Genomic DNA, 19702 nt, shown 5'->3' with positions numbered 1-19702 from the left:
TAAGCTCACCTCTGCAGAATTGAGTATCGGTTGATTTGCTAAAATGTTTAAAATGCATTTTCGTACACACAGACATATATATATATATACATATATAAAAAAACAGGCTTCTGAACAAATAAGACATACTCTCAGTGCGGTCTTCTTTCAAGCAACCATATCCTGCCTTACTAGGAAAATCCTGCGATGTAATTGGTGGGAAATCCCAACAAACCACATAATTTCTAAGACATTCATTGGCTACAGCTTAAATTAGTTCGGCACATCAATCAGGAACAGCTGAGCTCTTAAAATACGAACCATATCGAGTTTCTGGCAGTGGCGATCTGTACGGTTGCCGAATCAATATACTGACATTCTATCCGTACACAGCGTCCGTATTTCGCCAGTTTAGGTCACGTGACTAAGACTAAACCATACACTAAACCTAACCCTGAAAATTGTTGCGATATTGGGTCATAACCTAACCCTAAGACCCTACATACTTGTACTTCGGTAACCGTACCAACAGCACCAGGGGTTGTCGGCACGGCAACCGTACAAATAGACACTTTCCAATTCAATCTGTTGACTTCAGGGTTGTTATTAAACCATTTTCTTTACAGCGCTAAAGCGACATCTGGTGGATTCAAACCAACAAATAAAAGTGTTCACAGGTTGAGGACAATTATCTCCATTGTACCAAGTTATGTCGAGGGCATTTCCATCTGGTCAATTCGCCGTGAGTGAGTGAGTCATAAAAACAGATTACTTCCTTATCCAATGTTGAAATGTCACAGCAGTCATCATCATGCAGCAGCAGAACAGAAACCAAGCAGGGAGGCTGTTTTTTTTTTTTTTTTTGGAACAAACCAGTCCAGTTTTTATTGTTGTGGATTCTGACATTGTAGCTGTGTGGTGCTCCACCCTGAACATTGATAAATAAAACACTGACAAAATCGTATACTTTTTTTTTTTTTTTTAAGGATTGTTTGCTATCCTTACAACACTGTGAAGTTGGGAGAACCAATTTTATTGTCATTCCAAACAATTACAATTTCCTTTGAACAATGTCCTTTTTTTTTTTTGAATAGAATGTTTTTTCCTCTTTTGAAAAACCAAAAATCCAACTCATCCTCGGAAGAACATGTTGAAGTATTGTGGTGAAGGGGGGGGGGTGGGGTATTTTCCCCCATTCCAAGGCCTCCTCAGGAATAACTTGATGTTTTGCTACCAACATCATCCTCCTGTGATCCCATACTCTGATGGAGAAACACAAAACATGACATTAGTGTAGTTATGCAAAAAAGTTGATTTGGAACATTTACATTGAGACAGATAAATAACCCCATGATAATGTCATGTGATGTGAACTACCGTAAATGCTGTATCTCGCAAATTAGCTGTGAAGTAGCTGGATAAAAAGGGTTCTCACTAAGAATTGTGCATATTTTCTATTTTTATTTAATTTTTTTCTTTTGGTTTGCCCTCCACAGGAAGGCGAGAAAGGACGCCATCAATCGCCCAAGCAGGGCCACCCCGCCAGCCATGGACCGATAAGCAGGCGAACCCAAGCACCCCCAGCCAGGCAACGCCATCCCCACACCAATATGCGGCCATCAGAGCCATCTCATCCTATTGTTCTCTGACTAATATCACTTGATAAAAGGCTTTCTTTTTTTTTTTTTTTTTTTAATATTCCACACTACAAAAACGGTAATAGAAGTATGTATCATTTGTGCTGACATTGTATTGATATGGGTCAATAACCACGGATAGGAAAACCCACGAGACTGTCCATAATTTGAGATTAGAAATGAAACATTAAGTCTGAGTTTTTGTTGCAGTTCAGTCTGTGATCTGTCTCGTTGGTGTGGTGTAAACATCAGGATATTAAATAGAATAAAAAAATGATGAATATGTCCACGGAGGATCATAATAAAATAAAGACTGCCTCACCTTCTGAACAAACTGTGGGTTTACTGTGATTTCCTGATCCATTGACTTTAGTTTCTCGTCCAGCTCTATACATTTCAACATCTGATGGTGGAAAACAAAGGATGTGATCACAACTCTGCAGATATTATTAATATCAAACTGGTCAAAGCAACAGAGATTATAACAGCACAAACACTTGGCATTAGAACTGGGCTTGGTCACCTCTTGGTCAATTTTGTGCAGCATTGCCGGGTTGTTGTACTTTTCGGGGTTGTCGTGGAAACAGACCATTCCATCCTTTTGGTTAATGCTAGCATATATCTCCCCGTCTTCAATCTGAGAAGGATTAGAAAACTGTCAAACACACTCATTTATAACCAATAGATCTGACGTTGAAAATATCACAAGTGAATATAAGAATTTAAAGCTACAAACGCCAAGAAATTCTCTCACTCACCATGTGTAAGACGTATTTCTCCGCCTCCTGGGGGCCAGAGAGCTGCACTCGACTCGCCATGTCTTGTAAAGACAGCGTCAGGAACGTCTGCAGAAAAGTGTTCAAAACAAAAACTGATATTTTACTGATGTGTTCCTCAGCTCTGTCTCATGTTTATAAAGCAACATGAGCTCGGCTATGGAGTGGGTGGGAGGAGGGCAGGCCGTCGTCTGGCTCTATGTCACCGTGCGGGGAGGAGGAAGTCAGTGTCCCGTCTATAGACACGCCCACTCATGAATATGCATAAGTAGGCCGCAAATCAGCCTGTTTGTATAGAGTTGCTCAGAAAGTGACTTTTCAGAGGCTAAAACTCTGAAAAACAAACAAGTTTGGGAAAATAAACCTCAAATACTATGTTTTTGGGGTTCTTAGAACAAATGGAGATGGTTTAAAAATAGCATGACATGGGGCCTTTAACAAAAAAATGAATAAATGATTGGCCGACTTGAGTGTTACTTTTTGAATATAGTTTGAGTGCTAATTTTTTTATAATATCCTTTAATATAAGTGAGTTTACGATTTTAAACAGAGCTGTAGATTGAAGTCAACAGTGGCGTCTGAACAAATGTAACGTGATTATTTGTCAACTTTATGCTGTTTATTTCTATCATAAACTGGCTGATTTTTACTTTATCCCGAATGTTTTAGCGCTCTCTCTCTCTTTATGTGGGGGTGTGTGTGTGTGTGTGTGTGTGAATGTGTAACAATTGTCAATTATAATTTAACGCAAAACTGGGGAACCATGTTACACTTCTACATTAACAATGATACAAATATGTTTCATATCAAGCTTTCCCACATTTCACCATTAAAAACTAATTCAATTGAGGGGAATACTGATAGATGTCCACACCAAAAATACTAAAGGAAGCCTAACAAGATAATCAATAGATAGGAAATAAATTAGATGATAGATATTTGTTTTTTGTGTATTTTACAGCTGATTTAGGACCCGCTATCATAAGACATGCTAACAGAAAGCTAACTAAAAAGGAAGGTTAAGTTTTATTTAGGTTATTTATTTCAGCCTCGGTAATTGAGATACATTTTAATTGAACTTTAGTAATTGAAAACATAATTGTAACTGAAAAACAGAATTGACTCCAACCCTGAAGATAACTCTTTCTTGGGATAAAAAACTATTTCTCTTCATGAGACCATTTTTATTTTGGACCCCAACTTTGTGTTTATTTCACCACTCGCCAATGTTGGTGTCCTTTACATGAGGTCATTGTAGCTTGGCTCTGTGTCTTATAATCATTTATTTTGAGTGAGATGTCCTGAAAATGTGTTGAAATGACATGGAATGACCTTTCTACAACATCATGATAACATTAAAGCACCAGCATTAACAGCAATGGACCAAACTATAGCTGTGAAACAATAAGTTCCATCTCCTTTTCTACCAATTACCTAAAAACAGATCACATGACGACATGCCTCGACATGGAGTAAGCCTGGGAATCATCATTATTAGTCACAATGATTCAGCGATAAAGAATGTGTTTCCTCATCAGTCTCACCTTCGTTAGCCTCTGGATGTTCTTCTTATAGAGGGAGGAGAGGCACTGTTTGACCAGGCCTGTGTTGTTGTCTCGTGTGAACGTCTCACTGTGTTTGTTGACCAGGTTACGCAGCTCCGCTGGGTTGTTGGTGGCATAAACCTGGGCTAACTCGTGGTATGCGTTGCTCAGAGGCTTTGGGGGAGAAAAAGGAGAGAAATTAAGGTAGAATCATGGAAAGCGGTGAAAGAATGGACTGCAAAGAATAGTTGTGATTAGGGGTGTGCATTGTGATGATTCTGACGATACGATACACATGTCACTATACAATATATCCCGCTACTAAACAATACGATATATAGCAACATCAATATTTACAAATTTCCCCTTTACAATCACAAAATGGTATGAAATACAATTTATTGTAATTCAAATACCAATATCAAAAACAAGTGGTATGTTTATCAAAATGTCAAATTCCTTTTTATTTGTTCTTCTCCAACAGGTTCTGATTCTGTTAAGTTCTAAAAAAAATTTGTAGCTACACATTCACAGTCAGCAAGCTACCTCAAGTACAACCGTTTCAGTGGGAACTTCTGGTTTACAAAATAAAAGTACGTTGGAGCAACGTTATTAGAACGTTACATTCAAACAACATCTCATCAGAGCTACAGAAGATAGGATAGTTTAAATTAGGTTAAATTGTCCTAAGTTGATTGAGATTCAGTAAACCATTGATCCTTGAGAGGAAACTGGGTGACATTAATGCAGTTCTCATACATCTTTATATGACATATAAATAATTAAAAAGGAGCAGTCAGATAATCCATGTCACTACAACTTTTGACATACATTTTTGTTTAATTATGTGGTTTTTTTATTTACTAGTATTTATTTGTTTCCTCACGAGTTAAAAACTAATATTTTCTTTAAAAAAGAAAAATATTTCTAAAAAACGGAATTTAAAAAAATTAAAGTGAAAAATGGAATTTGGGAAAAAATAAAGCTGAATTTGGAAAAAAATAAAACAGATTTTATAGGGCCCTAATGTTTTATGAAAATAAAGTACAATCAACTATCAGCTATAATGCACTGAGTAGTGAGGTAGTTTAACCTGATGTGGTTCACTGAGACCTAGTGACTAGGCATTTAAGTGCTATGTATATGATAATGCTCGTGCAATGAAATTGTTTTTTCGTGAAAAAAAACATGATTAAAATTTTTGTGTGATTTCAATACAATAATCGTGTGGTAAAATATCACAATACATCACTGAATCAATGTGTTCTTACACCCTTAGGTGTGATCATCCTTATGGGGACAACAGTATAGTGGCTTTTTTTGTAATTTTAAAAAAGTGTAATTTATACGTATATTTATATGTATATATTTATGTCAGAAGCTTCAATCACATTTTGAGAGTTTTAAACTATGATCCTTCCCTTACCTTGATGAACCTGCCTACGATCTGTGAGGTGTATTTGGGCAACGGCTGAACTTTGCCGTGGAGAATGAGTGAAACCAGGATGTATTTCTTATAGGCTTCCAACATGATGTGGCTCACTGCCATGGCTGGAGTGGTTATTGCCTGTCAACGACAACATTAATCAGTGAACGTCATCATTTCAATCTGAACAATCATATGATGTAGAATAACTACCTGTTCATAAAAATACAGTGCTCTTTCAAAGTTTTTCAGGCCCGTGTAGATCATGCCACCATAGTAGTAGTAACATAAAAAGTGCTTTGCGTCGTAGGCTCCGTTCTCCTTACAGATGTCCATCATGTCCAGCTCCAAGAAGGGCAGGGCGGGCTTGAAGCACTTCGCTAACAAGCACAACTACACACACACACACACACACACACACACACACACACACACACACGCACACACGCACACACGCACACACGCACACGCACACGCACACACACGCACACGCACACGCACACGCACAAGCAAAATGAATGTGTAGCATATCTCAACTCTCAATGGTTGCAGTCTTACAACCTTAAATAATCGATTACAGTAGATAGCAGTGTAACATGTGTCACGAGTGTGGTTATGCTAATGCTGTAGAGGTGCTGCTAACTCACCTGACACAGGTCTGCATGAACTGAGGTAAGTTGGTTTGTGTTCATCTGCATTTTGTCTATTGCCTGTTTTAAGATGACGACACCCCTCAATGGCTGTGGAACAGGGAGAACATTACACGTAAACTCAGCTGCTGCTTTCTGACCCACAAACAAAGACTGAACTGTTTAAGCAGAGAAAAATCCATGCAGTATTTAGAGACAGGAAAAGCTCAGTAACACAGGGAAGCACTGGATGCTCGATGTAACCAGAATTGTGTCAGAAATCAAAAATATTAAAACATAGTATGCTAAACTCTTGATAGGGTAACAAAGGTTTAAAAACCACTTGAAAAAGCTTAAGTACATTTTTTAAAAATCTGCAGGAGTAAAATTTAGCAAAATGAACTCAACCGACGATTCCTGAAATGCTCAAATGCTAAAGCTAAGCTAACCTGATTATACATGAAAAAACGTCAAATACCGTGAAACCGTTGGAATTTTGAAAAATATATACTGTACATTTTTGGTCATACCGCCCAGCCCTAATTTCCACATTTATAACCATGCAAAATTCAACAAAAATATATATTTTTAAAAACATGTCAAGTAAAAACATAACAAATGTTTTCAAATCAAAAATACAGCAAAAAAATATAGATGATTTATTTATTTATTTATTTTTTAAGTGCAGCTTATGTTCCTTGCTTGGAAATTACACATTTTTCTTAAGGTGAGTGCGCAGCAACAGTCACAGCACCCTCAATTGTTAAAGATCGATTTTTAGCTGATTTAGGACAGATCTTTACATCCCTACTCTTCACCCAAGAAAGCACTTTTCCTTGTTTAGTCTTTGGCCCTTACAAAAAAAAAAAACAAACACAAAAAGAACAAAATAATGCATTTATTAAAAAAATAACTTCTTCTAAACCCAATTGAACTCCAACTATTTAATCAACCAGCCACAGTGCTGAGACTCCATCTGTGGATCCTCACTGACTGCTGAACTAAACATAAACATAGAGGCAGGACAGGAGTGTCTTACCTGTTTCCGCTCGACAAGTGCGTTTGTCAACTGGTGACAAAGACCAGCAACTGTAAGAGAAGACACTGGCGTAACGCAAAAATAGAAACCCATAAAAGTGCTTAAATGTTTTAGGTAAATGATCAAAAATACTGGAATAAAATGAGTGAAAGATGCAGGATTTGAGTTGTATTAATGATGCCAATAGGCATTAAACAATAATATCTAAAAACTACTAGAGCATTCCCATTTAAATCCATCTGTTGGTGTTAAATCATAAAACATCAAATTGGAACAGCTTCTACAACCTATAACTGAACTGTGGGGGATGTAGCAGATGTTGGGGACTTACAAGTGTCTGTTGCATATCTAATGTGCTCCCCATTGCAGGTGCTGATGAAGAGCTGAACTTGGGAGAAGAGCGTCTCAAAGTCAGGGATGTTTGGCATGGAGAACTTGACAAATCTGGAGCAGAGGAGATCAATAATCAGACTGTTAATAACTGTATAAAAACAGTTAGGACAAACTTGTATTTCTAACAACACATGGATTAAGTTCATTAGAGACCTGAAATGTAGGCTTTAAGTTTACATCGACCTGATCGGTTATAAAGGATTGGTCGATATTTTGCATTTTATGTAATTAATGATTAATGTGATCGGCTGTAATGTTTTCATTCGCCGATCCGATCAATGACGTCATTGTCATGTCGAAACTTTCTGTAAATGCTCCCATTGCATTGTTCTATCATCTCATTTATACTGAAGAGTTGTTTGCTCTACGTGACACGATTTTATTTCACTCATATTAGAGCACAAACATGAAAACCTATTAGCTAACAGCGAAAATGTCTCTGGTTGGAGCGAAGTGGCACAAGAATTCTTTCCCAGTCTACCGGAACTGAAGGCGGGGGCAATGCCTGCTGTGAGTGTGTGTTTTTGTGTGCACGTACTTGTTTTGTTTATTCAGCCTGAGCACATCAAAGGGCCTATGTTACGCTAAATGGGATTTTTCTGTGCTTTAAACATGATAAAGTGTTATATGGGCTTCATACACATGCCCAAAGTATAATAACCAATTTGAGCATTAAAACAAAAAAGAACAAAAGGGGTTGTGTCTGTTTTGTAATATTGTTGTCATTTTTGAGTGTTTTTTGTTGTGATATAATGTCATTTGTTTGAAATAATTTACTTGTTTTGTGAGTTGTTGTCCGTTTGACTTGAGAATCATGTACTATTTAGTGTATTGTTGTTGATTTGTGAAGTCATCCTGTCCTGTGTGATTTTTATTTATTTGGAGGGAGCCACATGTGGACCCCGGGTCACCAGTTGCCCATGTTTGTCCAACATTTAAAAGTCAATGTAAAGCTTTGAGAGTTATTACATCCTAAGAGACTCATTAACTATGTGTATACATGTATTTTTTCACAATACAGCACAGGACTGATGTGATCGTGATCCCTCAGCTGGATTGGGAATAAATAATATGAATAAACAGTGTTTAGGTTCCAGCATGAACTCACAGCACTGCCAGCACGCCTAAGGAGTGCTCCTGGATGTCCAGGGCCCCCAGCACTGTGTCCAGGTGAGAGAGGTTTTTGGCCAGCAGCTCCCCACTTTTGTTGATCAACTCACACAGCTGAGTCATCTGGCCTGATGGGGGAGAAAGGCAAGAGATTAATCAACATTTAAGTTCAAATATGAGGTAAAAATAGACAAACATCATTTCTCACTATTCACTACTAGGCTGGTGACAAAGACTGCTGAACTGACAATAGGAAATCTCTTTACTTACATTACTGTACATGGATAGGTTTTATATGGATACTTGTACTTTAGGTATATTTCTGAATCAGTAATTTTACTTATACTTAAGTGCGTTGTAAAAGAAGCAATTTGTTACATTTCTACACCCAACCGCTACAGATAAATCATTGTTTTTTGCTTTAACATGATCGACAGACACTGTGAAATTACAAAATAAATTAAATGACCAGACAACAATCAAATGCATCACATCATAGCCGACCAATCAGGTTAAAGGCAATGCACGGAGTCAAAATAGCATTGAATGGAGGTTATATCTTATTTTATTGGTTTCAGAGTTCAAGTTTTTTTTTTTTTTTAATTTTGAATTTAATTCATTGGAGTTATTTTATACAAAAAAAAAATAAAAAATTGTACTTTTTAACAAACCTTTTATTTTACACATGAATTAAGATCCAATGGTGCAAGATTTGGTTTCTTCTATTTTAAGTTTGTACATGAGATGCTTTGAGTACTATGTAAAAGATCTACTTTTTACTTGTCCTTGCGTATTTTCCGTGTATTTGTCCTTAAGAACAATTATATTCTAGTAATAGTACTTCTATTTGAGTAGGATATACCAGTACTCTTCACACCTCTGCTTATAATACACATAATATTGATGATGTAATATGTCAAATTTAAAATAAACTAATTAAAGACAAAAAGCCTGTAAGTTAACAAACGGTAAATGTTGTGATATTATCGTAGTTTGTAGGCCTTACCACATTGATTATACAAGTTTAACTAACCAGTGCTTTCGAACCATACTCAATGAATTTCAATTTTTCAAGTTTAGTTCACTTAAGGTTAAATATTGGCCTCGACGCGAACCAAACTGTCTCCCAGTGATAAATAAAACTCATAAAGCTCAAGAAAACATGTGTTTTTAGCAATGTGTTTACATGATAACGTTTAAAAAAAGGTGGTCCTTAACCAGTTTGACTGCATAGCTACCAGTTAGGCATTGGATAGCACAGCTTAGCCAACATGCTAACACTTCTCCCGCTCCAGTGAGTTTCGCGCCCCGTACCTTGAGCGGAGAGCTGCCGCACGTTGTTCACGAACTGCTCCAAGGCTGAAGCCATTATTTTCCGTATTGAAAGTGGAGGTAATTAATGATGTGACGTCCCTTATCGAGGATTTTTGAAGCGTGTGTTGAATAATCCCAAGCGGTGATATGTGATGAGCGCATCGAGGCTCATATCAATGACGTAGGCCATGACGTGCAAATACTCGCCGGTTGGCCACACCTTCCAACCAGGTTTTTATTTATTTTTTTATTTTTTTTATTTATTTATTTTTTAATGTATTTATTTATTTAATAATTGTTATTGATACAATTTAATATTTAAAATAATAGGTAACATTAACAAAGCAAGAAGCTTGAGTTGTGTACATTTACAAACGCCGGCTTTTAAATCAGTCATTCGTAAAACAGTTCTTTAGTTGGTCCGCTACTCAAAATACATTTTTACATTTTTTTTAGCCGGCAATTTTCCCCAGTGTGGGAACGTACACCTTAATTTCTGCAGATTTTTTTTTTTCTTTTTTTTTTATAAATAATACCGATTTTGTAATGCAATTTATCTTTTGCATTCTTTAATGGTATTACACAATTAATTAATCAACATTTGTATTGTGTTCATATGTATATAGGTAGCTGGTATATAATATGGGTAGTATATAACATTACTGTATGTACATTGTTTATGTATAAATGATATTTATTTATTCATTTTTGTTTTTATTTTTTTTCCAGTCCTGTTTTTTTTTCTTTCTTTTGGGACAAAACACAAGTGGAGAAAAGACAAGCACCGAATTTTCGGATTTTTGTTCGGAAAATTTTGTGTGGGAAGACCTAGCAAGTGTCCCAAAAGAAAGAAAGAAAGAAGAAGGAAAAAAAAAAAAAAAAAAAAAAACCGGACTGGAAAAAAAATAAAAAAACAAAAATAAAAAAATAAATATCAAGGGGGAAAAAAATAAGACGAAAAAAAATAATAATTTAGACCAAAAAAAAAAAAAAAGAAATACTTTCACATGTCCACATGAAAAAACACAGTGAAAATGAAAATATTTCGGTCTTGAAAACAAGTAAAGGGTGAGCCATCTCCCACAACGTCATATCTTCGTAAAGGATAGAGTTACAGCTTGTTCTTTCAGCTGTAAACACAGATTTCTTTGGTTGAGGATTTCTCAACAATTCATGTTAAAATTCGGCACTCAGACAAATAATCGCCGGGAAATAATGCCGGCATCTTTAGTTATTTTATGGCTGGACGAAATCATGTCACTATTGACCTGTTCGCTGTGTTGCTAGCCTAGCCTCCTAGCTAGCCATCGGCTGCTAGCTACACTACTGTAAAGAAAACAACGATGTTGTGATTCCATACTCCATATTACAAAAAATAATATATAAACACCGAGTGTTCAACGTTTAAAGCTTTTGGTTCATGTGAGAACTTAACACGTTTTTTTCACTCGGTGTTGCTGTTTTTGGTAAATATCAGACCTAACGATGTTTAGTTTAGGGCAGCTGGGAAAATTCAGAACTTCCCCCTGTGCGACGTTCAGGATTTTTTACGCCAACATGTTGACGTCCTCCTCTTCGGGTAAGAAATTACGGGTTCTGGTTGATATGGATGGGGTTCTTGCGGACTTTGAAGGCGGTTTTTTGAAGAAGTATAAGGCCAGGTACCCCCGGGAGCCCTTCGTGGAGCTGGAGGACAGGAGAGGGTTTTGGGTGTCGGCGCAATACGGACGACTGCGGAGCGACCTCTGTGTAAGTGTTAAAAAAAAAAAAAAAAAAAGACATTTAAACTCTTTTCATTAAACTTTTCTAAATATGAATTATGTTGATACTAAACAAGCAGGGAAAACGGTTTAAACACAAGCCACGCCTACATTTAATACGTGATATTGCGTGGGGTCACGTGACCAGAAATACTCCACTATTTATTTTATTTTCTTTTTTTTTTTTTTTTTTTTTTTTTTTTAACAAAAGTGTACAGTATATACACAGATAACAAGCTCAATCTCTACACAGAGGAACATAATAAAGAGACAAATAAATAAAAATGTAAAATGAATAATACATACATAAGGGCTTTTAAAGGGGATTATTCAGTGATATGGTAGAATACTGATTTAAAGGGGGCTATGGTTTTTTCTTTATCATTTATTTTTAGCATATTCCACTTAAATCTAATGAAGCAAATTTTCTCACATTTCATCTGAGAAGTTCCTTCATATCAATTGTCATTAACAATGAGCAACATTAACAACAAACACCTAGCCAGCCATTACCATATTAGGCATATAAGTAATAGGGATGTCCCAATACAACTTTTTCCACTTCCGATACATTACAGATATTGCAGCCTTGCGTATTGGCCGATACAGATATTGGCACGATATGATATCGGCACGAGTCATACATACTTTTATTACTTATTTTAGTGTGGAATGTTAGAAAAGGCTTATTAAGGATTATTTAAAAAAAAAAACAAAAAAAAAAACAGACCTATTTATTATAAACCAATGGATTACGTGTAATTAACCTTTTATAATAAGAATATTATATGATTGAATAAAAAATAAATAAATAAATAAATAAAATAGAAGATATTGAAAAAAAAAATCAAAAAAAAAATATAGATTTTAGATGCAGTCCGATAAAATCCGATATTCGTTTTCTGACTGATATCGGACTAATATCAGATATCAATATTGGATTGGGGCACCCCGAATATGTAACTTTTGTATGTTGATTTTCATCATATAGCACAATACTTAACCATTAAGTGGCAGACAGAAACAGAGCTTTAATAATTTATATTTGTCAACATTAGTGCTGTATTGTATTACATTAAGGCACTGCGTAAGTAGCAGTCTATCTACAATCCCTACTCAGTGTAGAATTATTTACTATCCTCTATCGCAGGGGTTCTCAACCTTGGGGTCAGGACCTCATTTGGGGTCGTGAGACACTGGGAAGAGGTCGCCAGATGCCTTTAAGAAACTAGGAATATTCTTTGAACAATTTGAGCCCATTTTTGCTTGTTTTTACCTTTTTTTCTGCAACTACACCAAACTTGTCATATTTCAACCAATTTTCATCACTTTTTCTTGCCTTATTTTTTCTCCTTTTAATGCATTTTTGGTAAATTATTCCCATTTCGGCCACTTTTCAATCACATTTCAATGCCTTTCCTGCACATTCGTTCCACTTTCTAGACATGTTACACAAATTGTTCCTACTTTTTAAATTACATTACCCCTCCATTTCTGCCACTTTTAAGCCAATATTGACACTTTAAACCCTTTTTTTTTTAAAACCACTTTTCCTGTTCGCTTTAGGCCACTCTGATTTGCAACTTTTAACCAATTTCTGTGGTTTTTAAAATCTCATTTCACCACCTGTTCCACCATTTTTGGTCACTTTTAACCCATTTTTATTTCTGATTAAAACAAGGATTTACACCTTTAAGATGACTATATACTATGGTGCAAATAATAATAAACTTGAGTGGATATGGATGGACATTCATCCAGTTTGTGCAGTATTTCTAACCTCATCCCATGTCTGTATCCACACACAAAATGTATCATGCTGATGTAAATCTGTCTATTGAAGACACCAATCGTTATTAAAATGAACTTGTGTAATGACAGTGATCCTGAAACAATCCTCGGTGTGGGCGTACGTGCTTTTTACTGTCACCCTAGCGACCATTCTGTTCTGTCAGCGATGAGATCTGTGCACGTGCTTGTGTTTCTTTCTGGCAGGAGAAAGCCATCAGTATATGGGAGTCTAAAGACTTCTTCATAGACTTGGAGCCTCTGCCAGGAGGAGTGGAGGCGGTCCGAGAGATGGCCAAGATGGAGAAGTAGGTCTCAGAAGATGCTGTGTTCATCAGGCAATGAAAAAAAAAAAACAACCTTTTTATCACACAGAAAAATATTTTTAGTAGATGTGTTTATTAGAGGTTCGATGATAGATACACTGGATTCACAACACAACGCAACACTATGTGATGATATTATTGGGTTTGTGAGATCGATGTGATACGATATTTTGAAAAAGAAAGAAACAAAATGCTTTAATTTGACTTTGAACTCTGTGTGTGAGTATTTCAAGTTTCAAACTGAATATTAAAAATAAAATAAATAGGTTTACAGTGATACAACTCGGATGCCAAAGAGAGATCCTGTAAGCCTTAGTGTTGTATGCTGGTACGGCAACCAATCAGGGACACAAAGAAAAATTGAAATGCATTATGCATTTAAAAAAATGTTGACAATGAGCTTAAAATGCTCATATATACAGTATATAAAATTACTGCACACATTTAAAAAATTAAAAAAAGAACCAAATGGAGGCAGAAAGTAAAGAATAGTAACTGAAATCATCAACTCTAAATGGAACTTCACAGAATAAACAACATTACATTTTTTGCAGAAATGGTTTGATAAAACAAAGCAGGTTTGGGAAAAAAAAAATAAAAATATATATATATACAGTGTATATATATATATATATATATATATATATATATATATATATATAATAGTTAGATGGATTGCATTATTAAAGTATAAGGCGATTATTGCGATTTTTTTCTTCAATATATGACTTAAGAAACAACTAATCTGTAAATGTGTACACCTTCATTAGAACATTATGTATGAAATAAAATTTATTGTCATATTTTACACTTAAAACATTGGCTTTAACATGCCATGTGCCAACAACTTAAAATAAAAAAAACAACATTCAATCTGCCTGTGACTTTTAAACCAACTTTGACTTTAGTGCAACTTAAATGAGGTATATGCCTAGAACATCAATTAAATGCAGAAAGTTAGTACTTTCTTTTTAGATTTTATTGAAAAAACACAACATGTCCAGCTTTCAGCCTTTCAGCGCACTTCTTTGTGCAGTTACAATGTCTCCTGCAGTGGAAACTAAAATAAAATAAAATAAAATAAAAATAAAAAAATTGATATGGATGCATTTTGAATCGATCCGCGAACCATGCGATGTAATATCGCGATATATTGCCGAATCGATTTTTGCACTCGATTTTACTTGCCTGTTCCGATTGGCCGAGGCGTTTGAAGGGCACACTCATCAGCCAATAGGGTGCGGCCTATGTCACGGCGTGGCCTTTACCTGGATTTTTCTTTAGAAAATTGGTAAATTATGAAAATGCTGACAATACAGCGCTGCGTTCAATAGCCCGGAAAATACGGTATGTTAAGAGTGAAAATTGATTTATTTATTAGCACTAGTTTTAAGAATCAACATTAAATATGAGTCTGAACAGGTCGTGTTTGCTCTCTGTTCTCCATGTTCTGACTATAAACTTTCTGCTATCATGTCCTTGTACTTTCTTGTTGTAATGAGTGGATTTGTGTCAATCATCAATTGTGTTGCAAAACTCAAAAAATGTCAAGAGTTTGACAAAAAAAAATGGACAATTTCTTTATATTTGTAAGTATATTTATTTTGCGGTTATTGCTAATATCACGACCTGTTACTGTATGTTTGTGCTGAACATCAGTCTTGCACCTGAAACAACACCCGAGCACGAGCCTTCCTCCTCGTGCGTCAGTACGAGTTGTTTTTTCTTCTGTCAGACCAAATGACTGGAAAGCTGTTGAAAGCTTTCCAATCACAGACATGTACTGTGTTGATACCGGCCTCTTTCTGTGTGCTATGGAGGATAATATTCTCTCAACAGTGGAAGAAGCTCTAAAAATAGCCTCCACTGTAATGAGTTGCGAGTGTTATTGTGCTGGTTATACTTTTAGACCACATGTACGCTGAAGAGTCCCAATAATGGCGTCTGTTCATCACAGTGAAGTCATGTTTTCTCTTCTTGTGTCTCCTCCTTTTCCCCACAGCACAGATGTGTTTATTTGCACCAGTCCAATCAAACATTACAAACACTGTCCCCATGAGAAGGTGAGTCCCCCCGACACTCGCCAGCTTCGCCGCAGTGAGTGATAATGCACGTTAATTCATCTAATCGTAGTCTTTTTCCACAGTACGCCTGGGTGGAGAAGCATTTGGGTCACGATTTGCTGGAGCGGGTCATCCTGACCCGAGACAAGACATTAATCAGCGGTGACATCCTCATCGACGACAAGCCGGACATTCTCGGTAAGGACACACGCTCCGTGCTGTGTTTGTTCCAAAGTACAACAACGTGAAAGACTCTGACATTAATAATTGTACATACACTTTTTTTATTATGTCATATGTTTGAGGACATTGTATCATTATGTAGGTGATTTTTTTTTTTTTTTCAACAAATCAAAGGTTTATTTATTATATTCAGTCAAGCCACAAATCATACTAGTTTAGATTATTTATAGAGCGCAAATGATAAGAAAAGTCATCTCATAGCGCTATCAAAATATAAAAATTGTAATAATTAGGAAAAAAAACCCAACAAAATCCACATGAACAAGCATTTAGTGACAGTGGGAAGAAGAAAAAAAAACTCCCTTTTAACAGGAAGAAATCTCCGTTAGAACCAGGTTCAGAGGTGGCAGCCATCTGCTGTGACTGGTTGGGGTTAGTGGACAGGGGGAGGAGAACAGACCAGGATATAGAGAGAGAACATCAGAGTGCCTCAGACTAGTGGAGTCATGAACCACAGATCAGGAGCTGCCATCATCAGCTTCACGACACCTGAAACAGAGAAGGAGGAGGAGAAGACACCGACTGCAGAAAAACATGATACAGTATTATCAAGTCAGCCTGCCTCGTTCTGGGCTTTGTTCCTAGTGGTTAGGGTAACGCTTGTTAGAAAGGTGACGAATCTCTTCCCGTAGATTGGTTAGCTAGCGGCAACTTAATGGTCTGTAAATACGACCGTTATAGACGAGCCCATGTCCGCTCTAGTTGACGCTATTATACTGTATACGCTTTAGCATATAAGTAGGTGTTGAGTTTACTTTTAAAGGTGGAGAGAGTAGCAGCCTCCCGCACTGAGACTGGGAGCTGGTTCCAAAGGCGAGGAGCCTGGTAGCTGAACGCTCTGCCTCCTGTTCTACTTCTAGACACGTTAGGAACTTCCAGTAGACCAGCAGACTGAGAGTGGAGTGATCTGCCTGGACGATTGGGCACTAACAGGTCTTTAAGATACACAGGTAGAGCATGTAGAGCTTTGTGTGTTAACAGGAGGATTTTAGAACAGAATATCATTTATTTTCCTTCAAAACAAAACAAAAAACCCCTAATAAATAAAATGCCATTTCATTTTAGACATAAATGTAATTAAATACTAGGGATGCACAATTAATCGAATTTTAATCATGATCACAATTTTGGTTGCCATGTTAAAATAAACCTGATCGTTGGCATTACTTACACTTATAATATGGTTTCTGCACTCTGTAATATTTTAGTTCAGTTAACCTTTGGTTACATTTTTTGGTAATTTTTTTTAAATTATTATTCTTATTTAAAGCTTCATTTTCCACTGTAAACTGTACACATATTGTTTGTTGAAAAGTAGTGTCATAAAAACTGTTTTGTATGTATCAAAATTAAAAAAATAAACAAAAAAACTATAATTTAACAAAGAGTAAATATATATATATATATAATTTAAAAAATTATTTATTTATTTATTTTTGATAAATAACTTATTTTCGTGATGACAGTATTGATCAAAAATAATCATGATTATCATTTTGGCAATAATCGTGCAGCCCTAATAAATACTCAAGTAAAGTAAAACGATATTTCTTTATGTCTATAGAGGTAGATCTGTATTATATAATAATACTTGTCTACACTTGTCATGAATCCATCTGAGACAGAGTTGGGGTCAATTACATTTTTTAATTACATTACAATTACGTCTTCAATTATACATGTTTAATTACAACTCAGTAATGTTTACGGTGACTGGCATTTTTTCCAATTACAATTAAAATCACAGTTAATATTTTCCCCCCTGAAATTACTTTCTCTATTAGTAAAATGTAATTACAAATAATCACAATTACTGAATAAGCCCATAAAACGTAGCCTTCCTCTTGTGTTAGCTTCTTGTTAGCATCTCTTATGATAACGGCTCAGTTTTGACCCATGTTGTAAAATACACAAAAAAAATAGTTTCTATCATTTAGTTTGTTTTTCATCTCTTGGTTACCTTATTAGGCTTCCTAATCAATGAAAATATTGGTATTAATTTTTTTGGTGTTTGCGTCTAAGCCTTTTTTCAGTGTACCCCTCAATTTCAATTATTAAATAAATGGTAAAATGATCCTGACGAGAAGTGACAGGTCGTGGGAAAAATTGCTATGGAACGTATTTTAATAATTATTAACTATGTATGTGTGTAACATGGTTCACCTGTTTTTCTTTTGCATTTAATTAATTTGTAATGAACAGTTTTTGTAAAATTCCAATAAAAATTCCATAGAATTTTCCATAGCATTGCACTTACAAAGTTAAATATCTGAACTCATTTACATTTTAATTATGTTTATAGCAGCAACAGATTTTTTCCAATTACAGTTGAATTTATAATTCCGCCATCATTGTAATTAACTATCTATTACACGATTACAATGAATTGTGTGATTGTATTCATCAACTTTTCGAGGTTTGTTTTGTGCATTTTAAAGCAAACTTTCCCATGTTGCTTTGCTGTACATCATCAGTGTATCTGTGTGGTCCTAATTAGGTGTGGAACCCAAGCCAACATGGGAACACATTCTGTTCACCGCCTGCCACAATAAGCATCTCCCCGCTGATCCATCCCAGAGGAGACTCCAGTCCTGGTGGGATGACTGGAGGAGCGTACTGGACAGCAGAAGGAAGTGAACGAGTTGCCAAACTCTCATCAAACTCCAGGAATCCTCCAGTGTTTGGCCACAAGGGGGCGCCCTGTGACTGAGTGTTGGGGTTTCAATCACTTTCCACGTCCTTGTGGTAATTCCTTTAAGGCAAATCAGTGTGATCAGTGTGGACACCTTCCTTTTAGATGTTTTTCACCTCATATTTGCAAACATCAGGTTCTAGAATGGTTCAAAAACGCCAAGATTCTTCTTTGGTCATCACCATAGCTTTTCTGGATCGAGCATGAACAATATAAACACAGCCAAGTGAGCTAGGTCTACAGATACTGTAGTTATAGGTTTATCTTTACTCCACAGGACTACACTGTTTTCAGCTACATTGGTGCTCTTTTTCATCAAAGAAACATGGTCGTTACATTTCACTCTGAAAGAAAAGGCATTTACACACATTTCAAGTGTGCATTTTGCCAAATAGTATTTATTCTTTAGTGTCTTTTTTTTCACTTTTAAACACATTGGAATGTAAAATGTGTTTTACATTTCACATTTCAAAGACAAAATGACTCCAGAAACACACAAAATGAGAGTAAAACATGCAAAATGACAACAAAATGCATCAAATGAGAGAAAGATATTCAAAACAACAAAATCACAAAAAAAAAACGTGTATTTTGCCCATTTACCATTTAGCAAATTAAAATTATTACTTTTGTTCAGTTTTAAACACATTGAAATGTAGAATGTGTTTTACAAACACACAAATAGACAGAAAAACACTCAAAACGACAGCAAAAACACACAAAATGAATCCAGAAATGAACAAAATGACTCCAAAAACACACAAAAAGACAAAAGAATTACATAAAATGAGAGTAAAACATGCAAAACAACAACAAAATACATAAAATGAGGGAAAGATAATCAAAACAACAAAATATTCGACAACAATATCACAAAAAATGAGATGAAAGTTATTACATAAGTGTGTATTTTGCCAAATAACATTTACCATTTAGCAACATTTTTTAAATTAATTTCATTCAGTTTTAAACACATTGAAATG

At 35.7% G+C, this 19702-nt stretch overlaps 2 protein-coding genes across 4 annotated transcripts; one reads left to right on the top strand and one right to left on the bottom strand.

Annotated features, from left to right (window-relative positions):
* Positions 1 to 1162: 1162 nt before the first annotated feature.
* cops3 (COP9 signalosome subunit 3) lies at positions 1163 to 9902 on the bottom strand. The gene is made up of 12 exons (XM_028475968.1): positions 9848 to 9902; positions 8532 to 8661; positions 7362 to 7474; positions 7031 to 7080; positions 6010 to 6102; positions 5576 to 5755; positions 5363 to 5503; positions 3937 to 4110; positions 2375 to 2461; positions 2140 to 2253; positions 1939 to 2019; positions 1163 to 1241 (listed from the first exon to the last, which is right to left on the bottom strand). Exons 1-12 carry the CDS (start codon positions 9900 to 9902, stop codon positions 1188 to 1190), a joined length of 1272 nt encoding a protein of 423 aa, XP_028331769.1. The 3' UTR covers positions 1163 to 1187.
* Positions 9903 to 10911: 1009 nt separating this feature from the next.
* On the top strand, positions 10912 to 19244 carry nt5m (5',3'-nucleotidase, mitochondrial). 3 transcript variants are annotated; one of them, XR_003676303.1, is made up of 6 exons: positions 10912 to 11596; positions 13603 to 13703; positions 15724 to 15784; positions 15868 to 15982; positions 16888 to 16977; positions 18525 to 18661. XR_003676303.1 is itself a non-coding variant. In XM_028477191.1 (6 exons), exons 1-5 carry the CDS (start codon positions 11333 to 11335, stop codon positions 16920 to 16922), a joined length of 576 nt encoding a protein of 191 aa, XP_028332992.1. In that variant the 5' UTR covers positions 10912 to 11332; the 3' UTR covers positions 16923 to 16960; positions 18525 to 18657. The 3 variants fall into 3 exon arrangements, 2 of the variants coding, with proteins under 2 accessions (XP_028332992.1, XP_028332990.1); XM_028477191.1 differs by having other exon boundaries at positions 16888 to 16960; positions 18525 to 18657; XM_028477189.1 differs by lacking the exon at positions 16888 to 16977 and having other exon boundaries at positions 10913 to 11596; positions 18525 to 19244.
* The last annotated feature ends 458 nt before the right edge of the window (positions 19245 to 19702 follow it).

This window comes from Gouania willdenowi, chromosome 19, assembly GCF_900634775.1.
Source record: "Gouania willdenowi chromosome 19, fGouWil2.1, whole genome shotgun sequence".
NCBI classification, from domain to species: Eukaryota; Metazoa; Chordata; class Actinopteri; order Blenniiformes; family Gobiesocidae; genus Gouania; species Gouania willdenowi.
Note: the sequence above shows the minus strand (reverse complement) of the source record. Positions and strands in the feature narration are given on the sequence as shown.